Source organism: Lycium barbarum, chromosome 12 (assembly GCF_019175385.1).
Source record: "Lycium barbarum isolate Lr01 chromosome 12, ASM1917538v2, whole genome shotgun sequence".
NCBI classification, from domain to species: domain Eukaryota; kingdom Viridiplantae; phylum Streptophyta; class Magnoliopsida; order Solanales; family Solanaceae; genus Lycium; species Lycium barbarum.
Window position 1 is genome coordinate 80,794,369 of NC_083348.1, and position 22,250 is coordinate 80,816,618.

General features: G+C 37.7%; 2 protein-coding genes across 2 annotated transcripts; both read right to left on the reverse strand.

Annotated features, from left to right (window-relative positions):
* Window positions 1–943: 943 nt before the first annotated feature.
* On the reverse strand, window positions 944–9,903 carry LOC132624507 (subtilisin-like protease 4). The gene is made up of 4 exons (XM_060339275.1): window positions 9,873–9,903; window positions 9,504–9,604; window positions 3,241–3,287; window positions 944–3,101 (listed from the first exon to the last, which is right to left on the reverse strand). Exons 1-4 carry the CDS (start codon window positions 9,901–9,903, stop codon window positions 944–946), a joined length of 2,337 nt encoding a protein of 778 aa, XP_060195258.1.
* Window positions 9,904–20,010: 10,107 nt separating this feature from the next.
* On the reverse strand, window positions 20,011–22,197 carry LOC132623962 (subtilisin-like protease). Its single transcript, XM_060338778.1, has one exon. It carries the CDS (start codon window positions 22,195–22,197, stop codon window positions 20,011–20,013), a length of 2,187 nt encoding a protein of 728 aa, XP_060194761.1.
* Between the last annotated feature and the right edge of the window lie 53 nt (window positions 22,198–22,250).

Below are 22,250 nucleotides of genomic sequence, written 5' to 3' on the forward strand. Positions count from 1 at the left end.
TTGATCAATTATCCTCAAGGATGTTTGCTTTTCTAGCTGATATGCATGTGAAAAACACCCGAACAAGAGTGAAATATCTAACAGATTTATACTTGTTTGCTGTCCATGTTACGATTTAGGATTTGCTTTCTGTATGAATGATAAGTTCATATGTCGGTCCGTGAATGCACAATGATTAGAGGTAATAAAACTTCTAAACATGAACTCCAATGAAAAAGTAAGCAAAAAGGAAGATTTCACAACTTCTGTTAAAACTTGAATGGTTCCGTTTCAATTTTTTTTCTACAGCCTTCTGAGAAATTTATGCAATTGAAATTAGCATATTCTTATGGAGGCCATTTGATCATCAAGGACAAGACGTAGACGTTGACAACCTCATCGTTACCTGATTACGTGGGCTGGAAAATATTTAGAAGAAGTTCTGTTACAGTGATAACTGACAACTAGTCCATGAGTGATGAATGTTCATATAATTATCATATCAAGAAAATGTGTGCGGCAATACTTATGTACTGGGAATTAGTGAATAACTATGTATTGGCTTTAAACTGGGCCAGGTTTAATAACCTTTGCACTATTAGTATAGTTTAACTGGTTAAACCATGTTGTTTACCACTCATTTTAAGGTTAATTACCCATGACAGAGTTTACACGTATAGTAGTCATCCTTTTATGAATTGCTTATGTAAATATTTTCACAGAAATTCAGTGAGTTCAAGGAAAGATACTCATTTCGATATGCATTCAAAGACACCTACAATAGATGGACAAGTAAAACTTGAAACCAAATTGAGGAGCTTCTCAAAGTACATTAAGGAAAATCTGATATATACTAGTAACTAGATAAAGATTACTCTAGGGCTCGAAAGTAAGATATCCCTATGGTTGCATGGAAAATCGTTATGAAGAATGCATATTGATCGATACATGAAAAGTTTCCTCACTACTGCAACGTGACTATGATTGGGCTCCTAACGAAGTGCTTGGATGAAGTCCATCTCAAGTATCCTTGAACCAAAGTGGCGTTAATGGTTGAAGTAGTTGATCGGCTAAATGTTACTTGATATGTTTTCTTCTGGTCCAACTCGGAGAAATTCAATATAGGAGGGTCAATTTTCACATCAACTCCTTGTGGAGGCACAATATGCACAGTATAGGATGAGACAGCTTCACCAACATTAGTCGCAGTCCTCGTATACGTTTGAGCTTCTAATCCAAGTCCAATTGAAAAAGAAGGATAGTTTAGTTCTGCTTCAGGAATTTTTGATGAGCAGTTCACCTTTCTCAATACAAAGATACTAACTTCTCTGTTTGAGTAGTTTAAACCACATAAGTAAGGAACATAATCCTCAGGTTGAATGTCATAGATTAAGCCTGGATTAGTTGCTCTTAACGGATTAACATGGCCTGCACCAGTGGCGAAGTAGTCAGCAGGAACACCCCTTTCATCCTCAATTGGTTTGCCGCCGAGGTTCACGAGATCAGCAGTCGTCATGATTGCTGATTTGATAGCAGCTGGAGACCAATCGGGGTGTGCACTCTTTACTAATGTTGCAATTCCAGATACGTGAGGACAAGCCATTGAGGTGCCAGATGAAATCTTAAAAGTAGACTTCGTATCCGTATTGTTCTCAATGGAAATTGGCCACGCAGCAAGAATGTTAACACCAGGACCAATAATATCCGGTTTCAAAATGCCAGGACTTGCCAAGTTTGGGCCTCTGCTTGAAAAGCCAGCAACTGCTGGAGCATGATCATCTCCTATTACGGTTCCCTTGAATAAAAATGTGGCCAGATGGTTTAATGTTGAGTCGATGTAGGATTTGATCTTTAATCCATCTGCATAGCTGACATGTGCTGCTGGAAGAACGTGTGGATCGGCTAAGATAGTGAACCCTTGTGATTCACCATTCATGAGTATCATTCCAGCACCACCAGCATCCTTCACAAAATGTCCCTTATCAGTTCTAGTAATCTTACCACCAGACATACACAACACAATTTTTCCTTTGACATTAATATTCTTCAGTGACTCCGCGCTGCAAAATGCAGCAGTCCAATCACTGATATTTGTTCCGGGGAAAATCAGGGTTAACATCGTCTCGGAGAAGTCTTTGGGCTGGAATGCTGATTCACCATCAATTTCTTTTCCATCTCCAAGGCGTATCGTCACTCTTAGTTTTCTGTCAGTGGTGCTTGCACCAACAGTGAGAAGCCATGGAGCTCCATTAACCACAGAGCCTGGTAGTGGACCTGCATTGCCAGCTGCACAGCTGACGAGAATCCCCTTTCGCATAGCGGTAAATGCACTCAGTGCAACAACATCTGACCAAAAATTCGTAGAATTTTTACCAATGGAAATAGATATTACATCGACCCCATCTTCGATTGCAGCATCAATCGCAGCCAACATATCGCTCTCAGAACAGGTAAGAGTAGCATTGCAGACTTTATACATGGCAACGTGTGCAAGCGGTGCCATACCAGATGCTGTTCCGTTAGCCATGCCTAAAAAGTTGGCCCCATTCACAAAATTTCCAGCAGCAGTACTTGAAGTATGTGTACCGTGACCATTTTCATCTAGTGGCATCCCATTACCAAATTCATGGAAATATCTTGCTCCAATGAGTTTGTTGTTACAGGCCGGAAAGTTGAATTCACACTTCCCCTTCCACCTAGCGGGTGGAGGGGGCACTCCTTCGTCGTGGAAGGATGGATGGTCGGGCGTTATTCCACTGTCTAAAAGTCCAATTATGATACCTTTCCCATAGTTTGATTTTTCCCAGAAGCCTGAGTTCTGGTGTAAGCCCAAGAAATTTGTGCTATGAGTGGTTTGTGCATGAAAAAATTGTCGTGGCCGGACTGATATGATCCCTTCCTTGTCTTTCAAAGTTGCCACTTCTTCTGGATTTAGCCTAGCGGCAAAGCCATTGAGGACGTTGCGATATGAGTAAACTATATGTGAAGAGGAAGAATTGTCTGTGTTTGAGGGCAAAAATGAATGGTGCCAATTATGCAAATCTTCAAAATTCGAGAAAATTTGAGCTTGATCAGACTCTAGATGTACAATGTAAATATCTTTGTTGTTTTCATGGCTTGCAAATATGACTAAGGGTTGAAGAAAAAGTATGGAAACGACACTTAGATAAACTAGTGCTGGAGTCATATTCTGTAAGTATGCTACTGATTCACTTCTTCTATAGAACCTACATATTATATACTGTTATGAAGTATGAACTCTGAAGTGAGAAGGAAAATAATTTATTCATAAACCCAATAATTCTCCACTACAAGAAAAAAGTTAAAAGCAATCTGTTTCTAATAGTGCAAAAACTATTTTAACAAGAAACGAAAATTCTATTCCTAATGAATAAGACTATAAATCATAGACATGAATTAAATAAACTAGCAAATATGAAATTCTAAATTTTTTTGATTTTCTACAATTTAAAATTATTTTTCAACAAATGGACGGTGTTCTATTTAATTATTATACACTTCGTTTAACAGTTACTTCTATTTAGAAGTTATCGAAAGTTCAGTGGAGATTTGAGAAAGGAACTGTGATTTTTTTTTTTTTTTTTTTATGTCTGTTCCAATTGGATTGATTTGAAAAGTCCCTTTTTGGACTATGAAATAAACGCCACTGGCGCAGGCATTTGGAGCTTTTTTGGTTGTTTGCCGAATACATTACTTATTTTTTTATATTTTTAAAAAACAATCATTTGCAGGCTGAAGATTTTGTCATACAAATGCATAGTTTCCCAAATTGCCAATTATCTCTAAGGGTCTGTTTAGAAGCCACCTTGTAATCGAATTTCGTGTAATTACTATGGTAGTGATTATGTAATCCAGCAATTACGCATCATAATAATTACGGAAAAGGCTCAAATATGCCATCGAATTATCAGAAATGACTCATTTATGCCTTCGAACTTGTCACGCCCCGAACCTAGGCCTGAACGTAACACGGCACCCGGTGCCTGACTGCATGTGACCGAGCGAACCAACTGGCTGGCTGAATCAACATGTAATACCAAAACATAACTAATTTATAAAATAAAACTGACACATGCTGATTAACTAAAAGTCTGACTGAAATATCATAATGCGGAAATACTTAGACAATCTGAACATATCTGAAAGAAGTCAACATGGCTAAACCAAAACAACTGAACGACTGAATATAACTGTCTACAAGGCTAACATAACAAATATCTGACTGTCTGAACTGTGTCTATGAAGCCTCTAAGAGTACTAATTAATAAAGTTGTCTAAAAACTGAATTAACTAGATAGCTGACAGCGCCCCGAAGGAATTTGGGGCTCACCAGTAGCTGATACGTGCACTCCTAAATAGCTGAGTCGTCAACCTGTATATCATTGCCTGCATCGCGAGATGCAGGCCCCCAAGCAATAAAAAGGGACATCAACACATTTGAATTGTACTGGTATGTAAAGCAACTGAAGCAATAAAATACTGAAACTGAAACTGATAACTGTAACTGTAATAGCAAGGAAGTAGAGATATGAATACTCCCTGCTCTGTATCTGAATCATCTGTATTATCTGTGTTTGTATATGTGGGGCCTCGGCCCAATAATATATGCACGCTATGGCCTCGGCCTAGTAGTGCGTCAGTCAATGGCCTCGGCCATGTATACGTATACACAAGACTGTGCTGTGCCCTCGGGAAAAATCACATATGTATAATTATGGTTAATTAATAAGGACTGAGACCATAACAACAATGAACAATGATGAACTGAAATAGACATGCTGGACTGAATTGAAAACACTGACTGTTTCTGAGCATACTGAATTTCTAGACTGAGACTCATGTGGTAACAATACATAAGTCTATAAAGATTACGTTCTGAGTTCATGCTATTCAAATTGATAACCATGAACGAATTCTGTAACTGCAACCCTAGAAGATAACAGTTCTACAACATATCATGAAACTAGGGCTAAACTGTATTCTGAGTCAAATTACTGACAAGTATGAAGAATGAGGTGTAGGGAGAATCATGAACATTCCCTAACGTAGATAGTTAGCCTCACATACCTTAATTCCAGCCTTTGAGCGCAATACAATGTTCGTCAACCCTTTCAACTTTGATCTATATCAATACAAGTCAAAGGGATTCTATATTAGCAATAATATTTATGCTTTGGTCATCTAAGCACTTTATCAAACACTTAGTGGGCATGAAGCTCTACAGTCTCCATTAATGGTGATTTCTTCACCCAATTTTCATTCTATTACTTCTAGGTGATTCTACAATCTTAATTAGGTGTAATTAACATCATTCTCCATCACCCATATGATTATAACAATCTCAAATCAACAATTCAAAACCCTACTATAGTTCGTGTAATTCTCTTTACTAAACCCATTTACTATTCTCTCAAGAACTCATCAATTCACTATTAGGAATGATTAGAGTTTAGAAACATTACCTTTTTGACGTTCAATCCTCTTGATTCTAGGGTTTTCACGCCCAACAATAATGTTCCACTCACAACTCTATTGATTGGAAGGGTTTACTCAAGTTAGAAAGAGATTAGAGACTTGAATTCAACCTAGAATCATGATAAAACTTACCTTGTATTGTTCTTGAGGCTTGGAACTTGTTCCCTCTGACTTTAGGGTGATTTTTCGTGACTAGGGTTGTTAGGAAAATAAACCCAAGGTTAAATATATCTTAAAACGCGAAATCCCAACTTTTAACCCAAAATCGACCTGTTTCGCGATGGTTTCGCGATGCGGGTGCTCGCGCAACATTCTGCAGGTCACTACTCAGAGTTGCGCGATCGGCCCGCTAAGCGGGGCCATCGCACACGCCCTCACGCGCCCCGAGAAGTGGCGTGTGTCGGTTTTGCACAGTGTTTGGTAAAATGGACATAACTTCTTGTAATCAGCTCTGTTTGGGCTCCACAATATACCGTTGGAAAGATATTTCAAAGGGCTACAACTTTCATGTTTTAAGTTTCCTCAAATGCCCAACGGATTTCCATGAAATTTGACTGGAAGGCAGACATATCGAAAACTTAGCCGATTCTATAGAATTTTAGGTGCCTTACTATTAGACATATTTAGACGATCATATCTCCTTTCTCCTACCTCTGATTGGCCTGGTCCTTATATAGTTAGAGAGGTATTTCTACGTACTACAACTTTCATTAAGGGTACTTTCCCAAATTCCCAATTAATCAAGGAGTTACGGCTCCCCGAAGTAGGCCTATCAACCATTTTCGCAAAACGTTCAAACCTTCAGTTTTTCCACTAAAACTCTAACGATAAGAGTCTAACCTTAGTTCCAAGATATGGGGTGTTATCTCCCCCTTGGGATCATTCGTCCTCGAATGATGGATTCTAATAAAGAGTGACTGCCAAGACATGTGCACACTAACTGACATGAGCACATGAAAATTGAACTGAAAAGGGTCTGAACTGAATTATCTGTTGAACTGAACAACTACTAAGCTGACTGTCTAACAGGCTGAATACTGATAATGTAGAAACTGTAGAAGGAAAGATCTGAGGGGGGAAGGTACAATACCTTCAGCGGTTTCTACTGATTCTTCAAAGAGATAGGGATAGCTGGACTTCATGTTTTCTTCGGTTTCCCATGTAGCCTCTTCAACTTTCTGACTTCGCCACAAAAACCTTCACTGAGGCTACCTCCTCAATCCTCAACTTGCGAACATGGTGATTAAGGATTTTCACTGGGACTCCTTTATAAGTCAAATTATCATTGACTGTTATGCTATCAATCGGGACAATCAATGACGGGTCTCCCACACACTTTCTCAACATTGACACATGAAACACTAGATGCACCATAATCAAGTCTTGAGGCAACTCAAGCTTATAAGCCAATTGACCAACCTTTCGTTGGATTCTGTATGGTCCATATGGCGGGACTATGCTTTCTCCTTCTTACCAAATCTCATAACGCCTTTCATAGGCGAAACTTTCAGAGACACTTAATCATCAACTTGGAACTCTAAGTCTCTACGCTGCATGTCCGAATAGGACTTTTAGCGACTCTGAGCCGTCTTCAAACGCTTCTAAATCAACTTGACTTTCTTTATAGCCTGATAGACCAAATTCGGTCCTAACATCTCTGCTTTCCCAACTTTAGACTAACCAATCGGTGATCTGCACCTTCGCTCAAAAAGGGTTTCAAACGGTGCCATCCCAATACTAGCATGGTAATTATTTTTGTAAGTAAACTCAATAAGAGGCAGGTGGTCATCCCAATTACCATTGGAATCAAGGACACATAGTTACTGAACTGAATGAATACATGATTACTGAATTGCTGAGACATTGAACTGAATGTCTACTGAACTAACTGAATACTAAGCTGACTGAATACTGGATTAACTGAATACGGAACTAACACACTAACTGAATACTGGATTAACTGAATAACATTAACTGAATACTGAGCTGACTGAATACTGGATTAACTGAGTACGGGACTGGCATGAATACGTGAGTACTGGACTGATATCTGAGTACTAAGCTGACATAAATATCGGAGTATTGAACTAACATGAACATTATAACATGAGATCTGAATAGCGTATCTGTCTGACCATTTGTCTGAGGATGAAAAGCTGTACTAAGGTTCACCTTGGTACCTAATCCTTTCTGAAAGGATTTTCAGAAGTTCGCTGTGAACTGAGCACCATAGTCTGAAATAATGGACACTAGGGTCCCATACAATCCGACAATTTCATTAACATATGACTTTGCATAATCTTCTGTTCAATCTGTGATCTTAACTGGCAAGAAGTGCGCGGACTTTGTAAGTATGTCCACAATCACCCAAATTAAATCATGCCTCCTATCTGAACGAGGTAGACCTAGAATAGTGAGCTTCTGACATAATTAGCTCTCTGAGTCCATCTACATCTGGAACGCATAATCTGCCTCGGTATCTCAAGGTACCGTTATCTCCCCCTTGTTTAAAAGCTAAGGCTTTATATTCGTGAATCCCCTCTTTCATCTGTAACAAGTAGGAATCACCAAACTGCTTCTCTCTAACTTTAATGACTAAGCAGGAATGCCATGTTCTGGGCAATAACTCCTCCCGCTTCGGAGTCTGAAAGTCAAATTCTTAGTTTAGATAAGCGGTGAACTTCTTTCACCATAGTTCTCTTATCTGCCTAAATCATAAGTTGTACGTCCCATACTTGATTTTTTTCTAAGATACTTTCTAAAATACTCATAGTACTGTTGTGCACTAAGTCTATGACTAGCACCCTAAAGATTAGAGTCTCATGCAATGGCACTACCCTTGTGACATATAACTGGCATGATCTTATAGCTTTTCTGTGATCGCCTAATCGATAGTAATTGAACTTGACACGATTCGTTCGACGATCATTCTACTCACTTTGGGTTTCCTCTACGTTGAGGCATATTCCTTATGGAGACTATCTCATTATGCCAACTTAACTGAACTGAGGTTCTCATATCTCATACTAACCCTTCGGGTCTTCAATTATCTCACTGGACTTACTGGCGATTTATGCATCTCCCCCTTAGACTAAGGCTAACGTCTTATACTTACAAATTCTTCTCTTTTGATGGGATCCAATTAACATTTCTTATCTTCTGTAATTCCTTTGTATTCTACAACACTGACGACTTTTTTTTTTCTTTTCGGCTCACTTCTGAGCAATTTCTCATTGGGAAAAACTAAATTACTTACATGAACGGGTTGCTACTGTATTCATAACCGGTATACTCCATCTTAACGACTTAACTCTGCTCACACTGTAAATCTTAGGACAACCCCTTTTTGACAACTCTTAAAGGTTATTCTTCTGTAGTTTGCTCTCTTACGGCTTAACTGATTTTTTTTCTTCCACTAATCACTCTACTCCGAGCTAACTTAAGCCCTTGGTTTCTAACACACATTCGGATGTATCCGAATAATCACCCACTTAAGATGTTCATCTGAATAAGGGAATCAAATCATACTTCTACTAGTTCTGCTGAAATTGCTAATGCATTGTATCTGCTCAAAACTTACTTACTATTTTTTCTGTTAATCACCTGCTAGCTTCATATTTCTTATTTTGCTCTGAATAACCTAAGTTATTTCTAACTCTCCCTCATCATCTGACGCTATTCTATGGTTGTATACTATCTTTTCTGAACTATGGATCACACTTAACAAACTGTCATCTATCTTATACGAAAGATTAGAACAACTAAACCCAAACTTTCTATACACTTCAAAATTGTATCAGGCTATACACATCTGGGATAAACACTTACTCACATAGCTTAAGCGACAACTGTCACATCTTTTTATCTCATAATAATAATTACTTCTTATCGTAATTTACAACCATCGTACTCTCTAACTCTGATCTGACTAACTTAAACAAACTAAAATCATTCCCGAAAATTTAATATCGTCTGCTCATGGTTATTATTTCATACATATCTCTTTTCTTAACAGGCATAGTTCGTACGAAAATTTCATCTGTGGTGATAACTGGGGATGCCTTTTTATCCTGATGACCTGCTGAAGCTTCTAAGCAGTCTTCACTGAGAACTGAAATATCAGGCTTAGCTGTATTACAACATGACTAGGCTTGATAATTAAGAGGAGCCACCGAAACACATATCAAGGCCCCAAACAATACACCCCTTGGTGTCTCCTATAACACTTGTTGCACATAAAATTCTGAAAACTTCTATGGCTCACACTGGTATGTCACTGAGAGGCGTGCTCTTAAAATCTGTTTCTAGTTGAACAGACCCTTTTGATCATATCTAGACCTCGAGACTAGTGCAGTAACTGCAGATTGAGCGGGTCCTGATGAGCAACTGTAGAATACTGTCTGCCTCCACCTTCCTGAGATCCTCCATGATTTACGTTTCCTGCAGACTTAGCTCCTTTTCTAATTTCTCTTCTAATTTGTCTGTTATCCTCTTCCTGCTGATTCTCATTCTCTTTTCTCAAGAATATCATTATCATTCAATTTACCATTCATTCTACTACACCCCTTCTCGGGCAACTTACATTGTATTCCACTTTCAATAGCACTTGAAGTCTCATTCATTACCAGTAAGTACTGCACAATTGTAACACCCCGTAAACTTGAACTAGGTGTGAATATGTAAACATCTAGTGTTAAGATGATATTTTATCTATATGAAACCATTCTTGATGAAATCGGGTGGAAGATGGTCGTTTTGAAGCCAAACCAACTAGTGAAGTTCTTAAGGGCTCTTAAATTCGCCTAAGTTTTGGTAGGTCTGTCTTCTGGGCGATTTTCGTGAAAATGTGTTGACCATTTGGAAAAACTTCCTCAATGGAAGTTGTAGATCTTTGAAATTTCTTTCCAACGGTAGGTCTCCCAGCACGAGTAACATTTTGTACAAAGAGTTATGACTATTTTACTGAAGCCTGTCTTCGTTGGAAATTTGACCTGTGTTACGGTGGGACGTTACAGGCCGTAACATGTGTTACGGGCCATAACAAGAAGCCGTAACGTCCCAAAAATTTCCAGAACTCACTGGAAATTTTCACTAAGGGACGGTCCCAAAGGACGGGCCGTCCTTCGTGTTACAGACCGTCCTTTGGAGGCGTCCTTTGGCCCGTTAAGTACGTTTTCGGGTGATCTGACTTCGGGAGGCCATAACCCTATTATTATTTGGGAATTTGGGAAAACTCCAAAAATTAAAGTTGTAGATAATTGAAATACCTTTCCAACCATAGGTCGTGGGCCCGCATATGACATCGAGATAAGGAGATATGGACGTTTTAAGGCAGAAAGGTCAAGCTGGGCAGTGGACTTGGCCCAACCCGATTCCAAATCGGGTCAGACCCATTTCCCTTGATATTTAAGGGAAATGTTCAGCCCTAGCAGCCTCATTTTCTCCTACCAATATTCAGAACTTCTAGAGAGAGAGAGGGAGGAGAGTTAGAGAGAGAAAGTAGAGAATCGATCAAGTTCGAGGCCTCGAATCCCGAGGCTCGTGAAGGATAAAGTGTAGTACAAGTTGTTGCCGTCGTTCTAAGCTAAAAATTGAACTTGGGGGATGTTGTTTTCGTGGTGGCTACTCATATAAGGTATGTCTAAGATTTTAATGATGTTCTTACCCTTATCATTGATAGATTTGACGAGTTAGAATAGAGAAAATGACATTGAAAGTTCGGTTATAATTTTTGGATATCAAATGACTTGGGGGCTGTTTTGGTATGATTAAATGGATAGTATTAGTTGGATATTGATATAAAATAATTGTTGATATTGTTGTGGATGTTGTTGATAAGTTGCTGTTCTTGAATTTTGAAGTATAAATTTTATTCAAGATCCTTTAATGAATGAAAGGAAAACCAATCTTTTCATGTTCCTTGAATTCTAATTCATGTTTAAATGGTGGTTAATGTGTGTGAGGGGACAAACCCACATTAAACCTAGATTGTAATAAACCATATATATGTATGTGATATTATGAATGTTTTCCTCTATAAGATATGCTTAATAATGATGGTTAAGGGTTGGTAATGATATTCTCATTGATGATTTAAGACATGGAAATCTTTCGTAAAGAAGTTATACGTTTTCAAACATTGGTTGGAATGACTTATTCTTTCAATATGGCATAATGGTCCGTAATGATAATTTGACTACAAAGATGATTTCTTTTAGACAAGGTCATGCGTGTGTAGGGTCAAGCCCGTATCGAACCTTACACCAACTATACTACTTTGTGAAACTCGCTTTTCCCCATTATTGGATGATTGAACTTAATCTTCTAAAGGTTGGACCTTCAACTTGTTTTGTTGTTAAATGGGTTTCTTAAACTTGAAATTGAATAAGATATTTGAATAAGATTCTAAATCGGTTGTAACTTGAAATGCCTCTATTTGAGATGATGACTTGAGAAGTGAGATTCGGCTCTAAGCCATGATTGATAATTTGGTAATATGACATGATTTGTATTTTGTTTGTGTTTGGGCCTGTATGGGCAAGCTGTGCTAGTCCAGAGGACGATTAGCCTCCGTATCTTCCTAGACCGGAGTATCTATTGCTGTGCTAGTCCAGAGGACGATTAGCCTCCGTATCTTCCTAGACCGGAGTATCTATTGCTGTGCTAGTCCAGAGGACGATTAGCCTCCGTGGTTTCCTAACCCGGAGTATCGATTGATTGATTAGTTTGCCTATGAGTGGCTTGTTTCGTATCTTGTTGCCTATAAGTGGCTTGTTTCGTATCTTGTTGCCTGTGAGTGGCTTGTGGTGATATTGGATTCGTAAGTGAAATGCTTGGCATGGTAAATGGTAAGGAGTTAAGTTAATATGTCTTTCGTTGATCGATATGCGTAATGAACTTTAATGTTATTGATGGTGTGACTGCTTTGAGACAATTTGTGAATCGGCTTCTATGCCATGGACTTTATTGTTATGTTTATGCCTAGCCATTCGGGAGGATGAGTGGTCACCGAGGATTTCATATTCTGGTGTGTTTATGCCTAGCCATTCGGGAGGATGAGTGGTCACCGAGGATTTCATATTCCGGTGTGTTTATGCCTAGCCATTCGGGAGGATGAGTGGTCACCGAGGATTTCATATTCCGGTGTGTTTATGCCTAGCCATTCGGGAGGATGAGTGGTCACCGAGGATTTCATATTCCGGTGTGTTTATGCCTAGCTATTCGGGAGGAAGGATAGCCACCGCGCACTACATAGTCCGGTGTATTGCGCAGTGTTTAGGGAACCTCTACGGTTATCCCTTCGATGTGATTGGTTCTTGGGCCTGTATTGGCATGTGTGATATTCGTAATCTCTCATGGAACTGTTGTTGACAATCATGATCAACTTGAAAGGCATAGTTGAAAGTTGTAACTTGACAAAAGACTTTATAATCGGTTTTGATAATTCCTATTGAGATACACATGCTGAATGCCTATTTTTATATTGGTTAATGGCTTTGTAAACTGTTTAAAATGATATTAAGAATCACAAAGTGGAATGACTGTTTTTATACTATCCTTTCAGAACTGATTTCTTTATGTATTATTATATTTTATTTTTATAATACTTGTTGTCCCCGAGGCACTCACTGAGTACGAAAGTACTCAGGCATACCATTGTTGTTTTTGATGGTATGTTAGGTAACGAAGAAGAGCAGGTTCGTGATACTTTCGACGCTTAAGAGAACTTGCTGCTGCTGTTGATTTGGTGAGCCCACATCCTTATTCGTGGGACACTTCCTGTTTCATTTATTATTCTAGATTTCCGGGCTGCGTCTCGAAGTTAGATGATTTTGTGTCTCTTAGAAGCTCCATAGATAGTTGTCAGAATTGTAGGAAGAAAAGTTACTTATTGCTCTAAGCTTCATGGCACGATCTAGAGTAGAAAGAAATGAGACAAATCCTGAATATCTTGGTGGTCAACTGTTTATATGTGTGGGGCCTCACACATATAAAAGAGACCCCACTGGACACGGCTTCATAGACTCCCTAAGACACTTGAACCTAGGGCTCTGATACCAAGATTTGTCACGCCCCGAACCTGGGCCTGAACGTAACATGGTACCCGGTGCCTGACTGTATGTGACCGAGCGAACCAACTGGCTGGCTGAATCAACATGTAATACCAAAACATAACTAATTTATAAAATAAAACTGACACATGCTGATTAACTAAAAGTCTGACTGAAATATCATAATGCGGAAATACTTAGAAAATCTGAACATATCTGAAAGAAGTCAACATGGCTAAACCAAAACAACTGAACGACTGAATATAACTGTCTACAAGGCTAACATAACAAATATCTGACTGTCTAAACTGTGTCTATGAAGCCTCTAAGAGTACTAATTAATAAAGCTGTCTATAAACTGAATTAACTAGATAGCTGACAGCGCCCCGAAGGAATTTGGGGCTCACCAGTATCTGATACGTGCACTCCTAAATAGCTGAGTCGTCAACCTGTATATCGCGAGATGCAGGCCCCCAAGCAATAAAAAGGGACATCAACACATTTGAATTGTACTGGTATGTAAAGCAACTGAAGCAATAAAATACTGAAACTGATAACTGTAACTGTAATAGCAAGGAAGTAGAAATATGAATACTCCCTGCTCTGTATCTGAATCATCTGTATTATCTGTGTTTGTATATATGGGGCCTCGGCCCAATAATAAATGCACGTTATGGCCTCGACCTAATAGTGCGTCAGTCAATGGCCTCGGCCATGTATACGTATACACAAGACTGTGCTGTGCCCTCGGGCAAAATCACATATGTATAATTATGGTTAATTAATAAGGACTGAGATCATAACAACAATGAACAATATTGAACTGAAATAGACATGCTGGACTGAATTGAAAACACTGACTGTTTCTGAGCATACTGAATTTCTAGACTGAGACTCATGTGGTAACAATACATAAGTCTATAAAGATTACGTTCTGAGTTCATGATATTCAAATTGATAACCATGAACGAATTTTGTAACTGCAACCCTAGAAGATAACAGTTCTACAACATATCATGAAACTAGGGCTAAACTGTATTTTGAGTCAAATTACTGACAAGTATGAAGAATGAGGTGTAGGGAGAATCATGAACATTCCCTAACGTAGATAGTTAGCCTCACATACCTTAATTCCAGCCTTTGAGCGCAATACAATGTTCGTCAACCCTTTCAACTTTGATCTATATCAATACAAGTCAAAGGGATTCTATATTAGCAATAATATTCATGCTTTGGTCAGCTAAGCACTTTATCAAACACTTAGTGGGCATGAAGCTCCACAGTCTCCATTAATGGTGATTTTTTCACCCAATTTCTATTCTATTACTTCTAGGTGATTCTACAATCTTAATTAGGTGTAATTAACATCATTCTTCATCACCCATATGATTATAACAATCTCAAGTCAACAATCCAAAACCCTACTATAGTTCGTATAATTCTCTTTACTAAACCCATTTACTATTCTCTCAAGAACTCATAAATTCACTATTAGGAATGATTAGAGTTTAGAAACATTACATTTTTGACATTCAATCCTCTTGATTCTAGGGTTTTCACGCCCAACAATAATGTTCCACTCACAACTCTATTGATTCGAAGGGTTTACTCAAGTTAGAAAGAGATTAGAGACTTGAATTCAACCTAGAATCATGCTAAAACTTACCTTGTATGGTTCTTGAGGCTTGGAACTTGTTCCTTCTGACTTTAGGGTGATTTTTCGTGACTAGGGTTGTTAGGAAAATAAACCCCAAGGTTAAATATAACTTAAAACGCGAAATCCCAACTTTTAACCCGAAATCGACCTGTTTCTCGATGGGTTCGTGATGCGGGTGCATCGCGCAACATTCTGCAGGTCACTACTCAGAGTTGCGCGATCGGCCTGCCAAGCGGGGCCATTGCACGCGCTCTCACGCGCCGCGAGAAGCGGCGTGTGTCAGTTTTGCGCAGTGTTCGGTAAAATGGACATAACTTATTGTAAACAGCTCTGTTTGGGCTCCACAATATACTGTTGGAAATATATTTCAAAGGGCTACAACGTTCATGTTTTAAGTTTCCTCAAATTCGCAACGGATTTTCACGAAAATTTACTGGAAGACAGACATATCGAAAACTTAGCCGATTCTATAGAACTTTAGGTGCCTTACTATTAGCCATATTTAGACGATCATATCTCCTTGCTCCGAACTCTGATTGGCCTGGTCCTTATATAGTTAGAAAGGTATTTCTACGTACTACAACTTTCATTAAGGGTACTTTCCCAAATTCCCAACTAATCAAGGAGTTACGGCTACCCGAAGTAGGCCTATCAACTATTTTCGCAAAACGTTCAAACCTTCGGTTTTTCCACTAAAACTCTAACGATAAGAGTCTAACCTTAGTTCCAAGATATGGGGTGTTACAGAACTATCGGAAATGATTCATTTGTGCCACTCATCAATAGTTTGACTCATTTATGCCATCGCCCGTTACCAAAATGACTCATCCATGCCATTTTTTATTAACGTCGGTCTTATAATACTAGATATATCACATGGCCTCCAATTAGATGTCTACATTGTTTAATTAAACCAGCCCAATTTTAAATCCCAAATTATTAAAGATCCGACCCATACACTTGCATGACCCACCCACAACCATAATCTAGTTGGAGGCCACGTGTCATATCTGGTAAAACCGGTGTTGACGAAAAATGGCATGGATGAGTCATTTTGGTAACGGCGATGGCATAAATGAGCCAAACTATTGATGAGTGGCATAAATGAGCCATTTCCGATAGTTCGAAAGCATAAATGAGCTAAACTATTGACGAGTGACATAAATTAGCCATTTCTGATAGTTCGATGGCATATTTGAGCCTTTTCCGTAATAATTATAATGATTTGTTTATTTGTCATAATGTAATTAAAAACATAACACTTGGTTGCACAAGTGTACTTACACCGTTAGATCTTTTAAATTGATAATTATAAAAAAGAAAATGTTAATATTTGGCAAATATGTGTCTGTATAAGAAATATTGCCACATTTTACCTACGTATTCAAGATGAATATTATCTTTTGAAAATATAGTATCAAATAATTATAAATATAATTGATATATGGTCGTTTCAATAAATAATATTTTGGTTGAATCAATTGTAAAATTCTAACCAAGCACACATTTTTCAAGAACATCACGGACCACATGTTTGACAAAAAATCAATATCGACAACTACAATTTCATAATATTGTTCAAATGTTTGATAAAAAGTAATCTATCAATTCTGATATCACTCAATATAAGTCAAGTTTGTCCATAACCTCATTCAACAAGGAAATTCAACTTTAATGGCATAACTTATGATTATAAACCAAGTTTGTAACTGACTCACTTTCTATGATTCAGGAGATAAAATTTCAAGAAATTAGAATAATAACACAACTAAGCAAAATGAAGAAATTAAGAAGCAAAAAAATAAGAAAGAAGCCAAAATATGAGAAATTACATGGAAGCATATGAAGTAAAGGTTTGAAAATCATAAGTAAAGAAATGAAATATAAACGATGTAAAAAGAATAATATATTCAAAAAATAAAAAAGATTTTAAAAAAGCAAAAATAAAAATAAATTAAGAGAGGGTAAAAATAATAGAAATAGAAAGATAAATGAGAAGAATAGAAATTAAAATTAAAATAAAAAGGAAAAGAAATAAAATTAAAAAATAACCTTATAATTACACCATGTAATTACCATAATTCTCGACCCCCTTGAGAATTGTAAAGTGTAATTACTCCTCCTCAATTACATGCTGACCAAGTAAATACTTGATCAGGTAAATATACCATAATTACATTCAATTACGCTCAATTCCAATTATAAGGTGTCTTTCCAGGAATAGGTCCTAAGTTTTCTTTAGTTAGTAGCCATACATCTCTATTTCTAATGGAAAGAAAGCCAAGCGCTTACTAACAAAGATTGTTGTAAACTTCAGGAATTAAGTTTTTTCTTCACGGAGAACTCAAGTTGTTTTTATGTATAGTTGATGTTTCTTCTGTCCTCACCGGTAGTTTCACCTTTTCTAGTGTATTTCTTAATCTTTTAGATCTGTTTGGTAGTACGGCAAAGACTCAAATATGCCCTTAACTTTTGCGAAATTTAACACATTTGCCTGTCGTTAAAAGGTTGGTGCAAAGATGCTCCTAACGTTTTTTTTTTTGCCATACATGCCCTTGAGTTAACAGAAAATATTGGAGGGCATATTTGTTCAGTTTCGCAAACGTTAGGGGTATGTTTGAGCCTTTAAAATTCCAGAATATTATGGCACAAAATATCATTGCATTCCAAAACATAAAAAAAACATTTGTAATTACAATCCATCCACCATTGTATTACATCAAAATTATATAACTAAAAGAGCAGATGCAATTACAAACATCTTTTAAAGACTGTTTTCACAACAAGAGCACCATTTTCCCTTTTCAAAAGATTTTTTTTACTAATGATAATACCATTTTTATTTTCCAATTTATTGTTCTTTCCGGATATTTTTTGTCTTCTCAGTCCCAATATCTACACAATAATGGATGCAACAATTACCGCAATAAAACATAAACATAAAAAAGGAGATAACTTATATTAGACTTATGACACATGAAAAAATATCTCCCGTGGTGCTCAAAATTTTGATAATAATAATAGAAAGAGTATCACATTTTAAGCATTTAAACAGTTTCTTACATAACATTCAATGTGGTTTGGCTTTTTCGTGAATTTCACGCATAACCGAAATTTAGTAGAATTATTTGAAGTCCATAAGTGAGATGGAGTGCAGTAACTCCACGTCCACAAACCCTTCCACAACTCCACATCCACAAATCCTTCCACAACTATTTGAAGAACTCGAAGCTTCCGACATTTCATAAACAAGTGAAAGAACAAGAGAGAAAAGTGAGGGGTTGTACGATAAGTGTGGAGTTTCAAAATGCAGTTGCAATAAATTATTGGCTAGCATAAAGTGCACTACAAAAAAATCTGAGAACTATTTGTGCCGCAATATTCAGGAATTTCAAAGGCTCAAATATGTCCCTAATGTTTGTGAAACTGAACAAATATGCCCTCCAATATTTTCTGTTAACTCAAGGGCATGTATGGCAAAAAAAAAAACGTTAGGGGCATCTTTGCACCAACCTTTTAACGACGGGCAAATGTGTACAATTTCGCAAAGGTTAGGGGCATATTTGGACTTTAACCGTTGGTAGTATTACAGGAAATGTAACCGAAATAAGCCATTTTCTGATATTTAGTTACTATAAGATATTTTTTAAAAAAATAATTTTTTTTTCCAGAAAAAGGAGGAAAATGACTTAAGGTAACTTACGAGAGAAACTCTTTTTCCTTAACAACATATCTACTTTTAACTTTAATTATATCGCTTCTCCAACAAGCACTTAGGCTTGCGTTATGTCAAAATTAATATTAAAAAGTTTCATCATAACACTATTTGATTTTCTAAGATATTATCATTCTTCAATAATCTTATTATTGAAATTAAATATATTTTCAACTCATTAACCAAATACCTGATAACATTTTCCAGAATTTCATAAAATAACTTATTATCTAGAAAACATATTCCATAAAATGACTCTCGCCATACCAAACACATGTAATTCTAGGGTACAATACAAATGCATTTGAGCTATACTAAATTCAATACGTCTTACATGGAGAAAATGATACTAAGCCCAAAGTTGTGGTATGCTCAAAACATCTTTAGGTCCAAAAAATCCGTTTTGAAACTTCGATTAGTTAATGGAAAAAAAGTCGATTAGGTCAAAATTATAGGAATCGAAGATGATATTTTCCTCGAAGAAGTGAAACGAGTAGTTTGGTGTAGATATTACATCATGTATTTCATGTAATGGTTAAGGTATATATCATTTCTTCCATTGCATCACTTATACTTTTTCCTCCCCCCTCACACACACACATACACCCACCGCCTTTTTTTTTTCTTGTTTCAAAATTGTATCATTTAAGCTAATTTGGACTAATGATAATTGCCAAAGGTTAATTATGCAGAAGGTCACTCAATTTGTCGTATAATTATAGTAAAATTCTTACTATTTTTCTAAGGCAGGAAATCAACCCATTTTATTAAAAATAATCATGCTTAAGCTGTTATTATTTGTAGTATAACCTATGTATGACAATGAGATTAGCTGAGAATCAAATTAGGAGCCTCTATATGATCAAGAGATATTCATTTTCATCGTTGACCTACTTCTGCTTGCACCTAATTTTTCTATATTTTTTTCAGATTATTATTTCTGCAGTTTAATTGGATTTGTCTTCAAGTACAACCTTTATTTAATGCACAATCCAATCTATTGCAACAAAAGGAAAATGTGTTACAAAGTTAAGTTCAAATCTCAAGGGAGGTATAGACAACTGTCCCTAGAATTTGTTGATCAACATTGAAGACGCCTGATGGTGCATTCACTACTCCAAAATAACTGCAATGGGACTTCGAACGGAGTGCTTATCAGATGACCATTTCAAATATCCTTGTGCAAAGTTCGTGTTGCTGCCAGTGCCTGATGCTGAGCGCGTAAACGTCACTTGATAGGCTATCCTCTCGTTTACTTCAGAAAAATTGAAACTACTACGACTCACAGTTACCTCAACACCTTCAGGTGGAGAAATCTCCACATTGTAAATTGAATTAGCCTCACCAACATTAGTTACAGTCCTTGTATATTCCCGAGTCTTCGAACCAAGTTTGATAGAAAATGAAGGATAATTCAGCTCTGCCTCCGGTAGACTAAGTGCGCAATGCACCTTCTTTTGCAAGATCGCGCTAACTTGTTGATCCGTGTAGTTTAAACCACATAAATAAGGCACGTAATCCTGAGGTTGGATGTCATAGATTAGACCAGGATCATTTGCTCTCGACGGATTCACATGTCCTGCTCCAATTGCAAAGATGTTAGCTGGTAAATGTCTTTCATCCTCGATTGGATTGTTGCCAAGATTGACCAGATCAGCAGTGGTCATAATGGCGGACTTAATAGCAGCAGGAGACCAATCTGGATGAGCACTTTTAAGCAAAGCCGCAACTCCAGCAAGGTGAGGACAAGCCATTGAGGTGCCAGAAATCATGTTGAATGTCAAGTTTGTATGAGTATTATTTTCAATAGAAGTTGGCCAAGCTGCAAGGATGTTGAATCCGGGGCCAATAATATCTGGTTTTAATATGCCCGGACTTGCTCTGCTGGGGCCTCTGGACGAAAAGAAAGCAACTGTAGGAGCATGTTTATCTCCAATTACAGTCCCTTTAAATAAAATACTGGCCATAGGGGTTGACGTCGTGTTTATATAGGCTATGAGATTTTGTGCATCTGCATAGCTAATGCGTGTTGCAGGAAGAACATAATCGTGTGCAGGTATAGTGTAACCTTCAAGTTCATCATTCATTAGAATCATACCAGCAGCACCAGCATCTTTCACAGGCTGTCCTTTTGCAATGGCTGTCGCGCCACCCGTTGCACATACCACTAATTTTCCTTCAACATTTGTAAGTGATTCTGGGCTACAAACAAAAGCACCATAATAACTACTGTTCAATAATTCTGGGTAAACTATTGGTAGCAATGTTGGAGGGAAATCATTTGGTTGGTAAGTTGATTCACCATCATATTCTACGCCGTTTCCAAGTGCAACAGTTGCCTTCATTTGTCTATCGATCGTGCCAGCACCGACAGTGAGAATCCAAGGGGCCTCATTAGCTAAGGTGCCATTATATGGACCATCATTTCCAGCTGCGCAACTTACAAAAATTCCCTTTGCCATAGAACTAAATGCACCAAGTGCAATATTGTCATCCCAAAAAGGGCTAGAAATTCCACCAATGGAAATGGATATGACATCAACACCATCTTCAATTGCGGCATCCATTGCGGCCAACATGTCACTTTCGGAACACGCGCCACTTGGATCGCAAACTTTGTACATAGCCAAGTGAGCACGGGGTGCAATGCCAGCCGCTGTGCCATTAGTACTGCCAAACACATCCGCGCCATCAACGAAATTTCCAGCAGCAGTGCTTGAAGTATGTGTACCATGTCCATTTTGATCTAATGGTGTCCCACCTTCAAACACCGAGAAGTCTCTTGCTCCAATGAGCTTGTTGTTACATGCTGTAAAATTAAACTCGCACTTCCCCTTCCACTTAGCAGGGGGAGGAGGCATTCCTTCATCGTCAAACGAAGGATGTTCGGGGTATATTCCAGTGTCCAACATACCAATAATCACACCTTCACCATAGTTAGATGTATTCCAGAAGCCTAAATTTTGGTGCAACCCAAGGAAACTTGGACTATGAGTTGTTTGTACGCGCAATACCCTTTGAGGTCTTATGGAAATAAAGCCATCTTTCGTTTCCAATGCCTTCACTTCGTCTGGTGATAATTTAGCTGCAAAACCATTGAAGACATTTCGATAGGAATATATTATGCGCGAGGGCACAGCAGATAATAATGAATACTGATGCCAGTCATGTAAATTTTCAGGTGACTCAACGTGAACAATATAGATTTCTGAATTACTCTGCTGAGAAAGATGATCACTGGCTAATATGATTGATAAATGAGAACTTACAATGAACAAGATTATAATTAAGAAACCCATCAAGGCCTTGTGTTTGAAATGGTGTCAAAACTCCTATGTAGAAATTTGCTTTT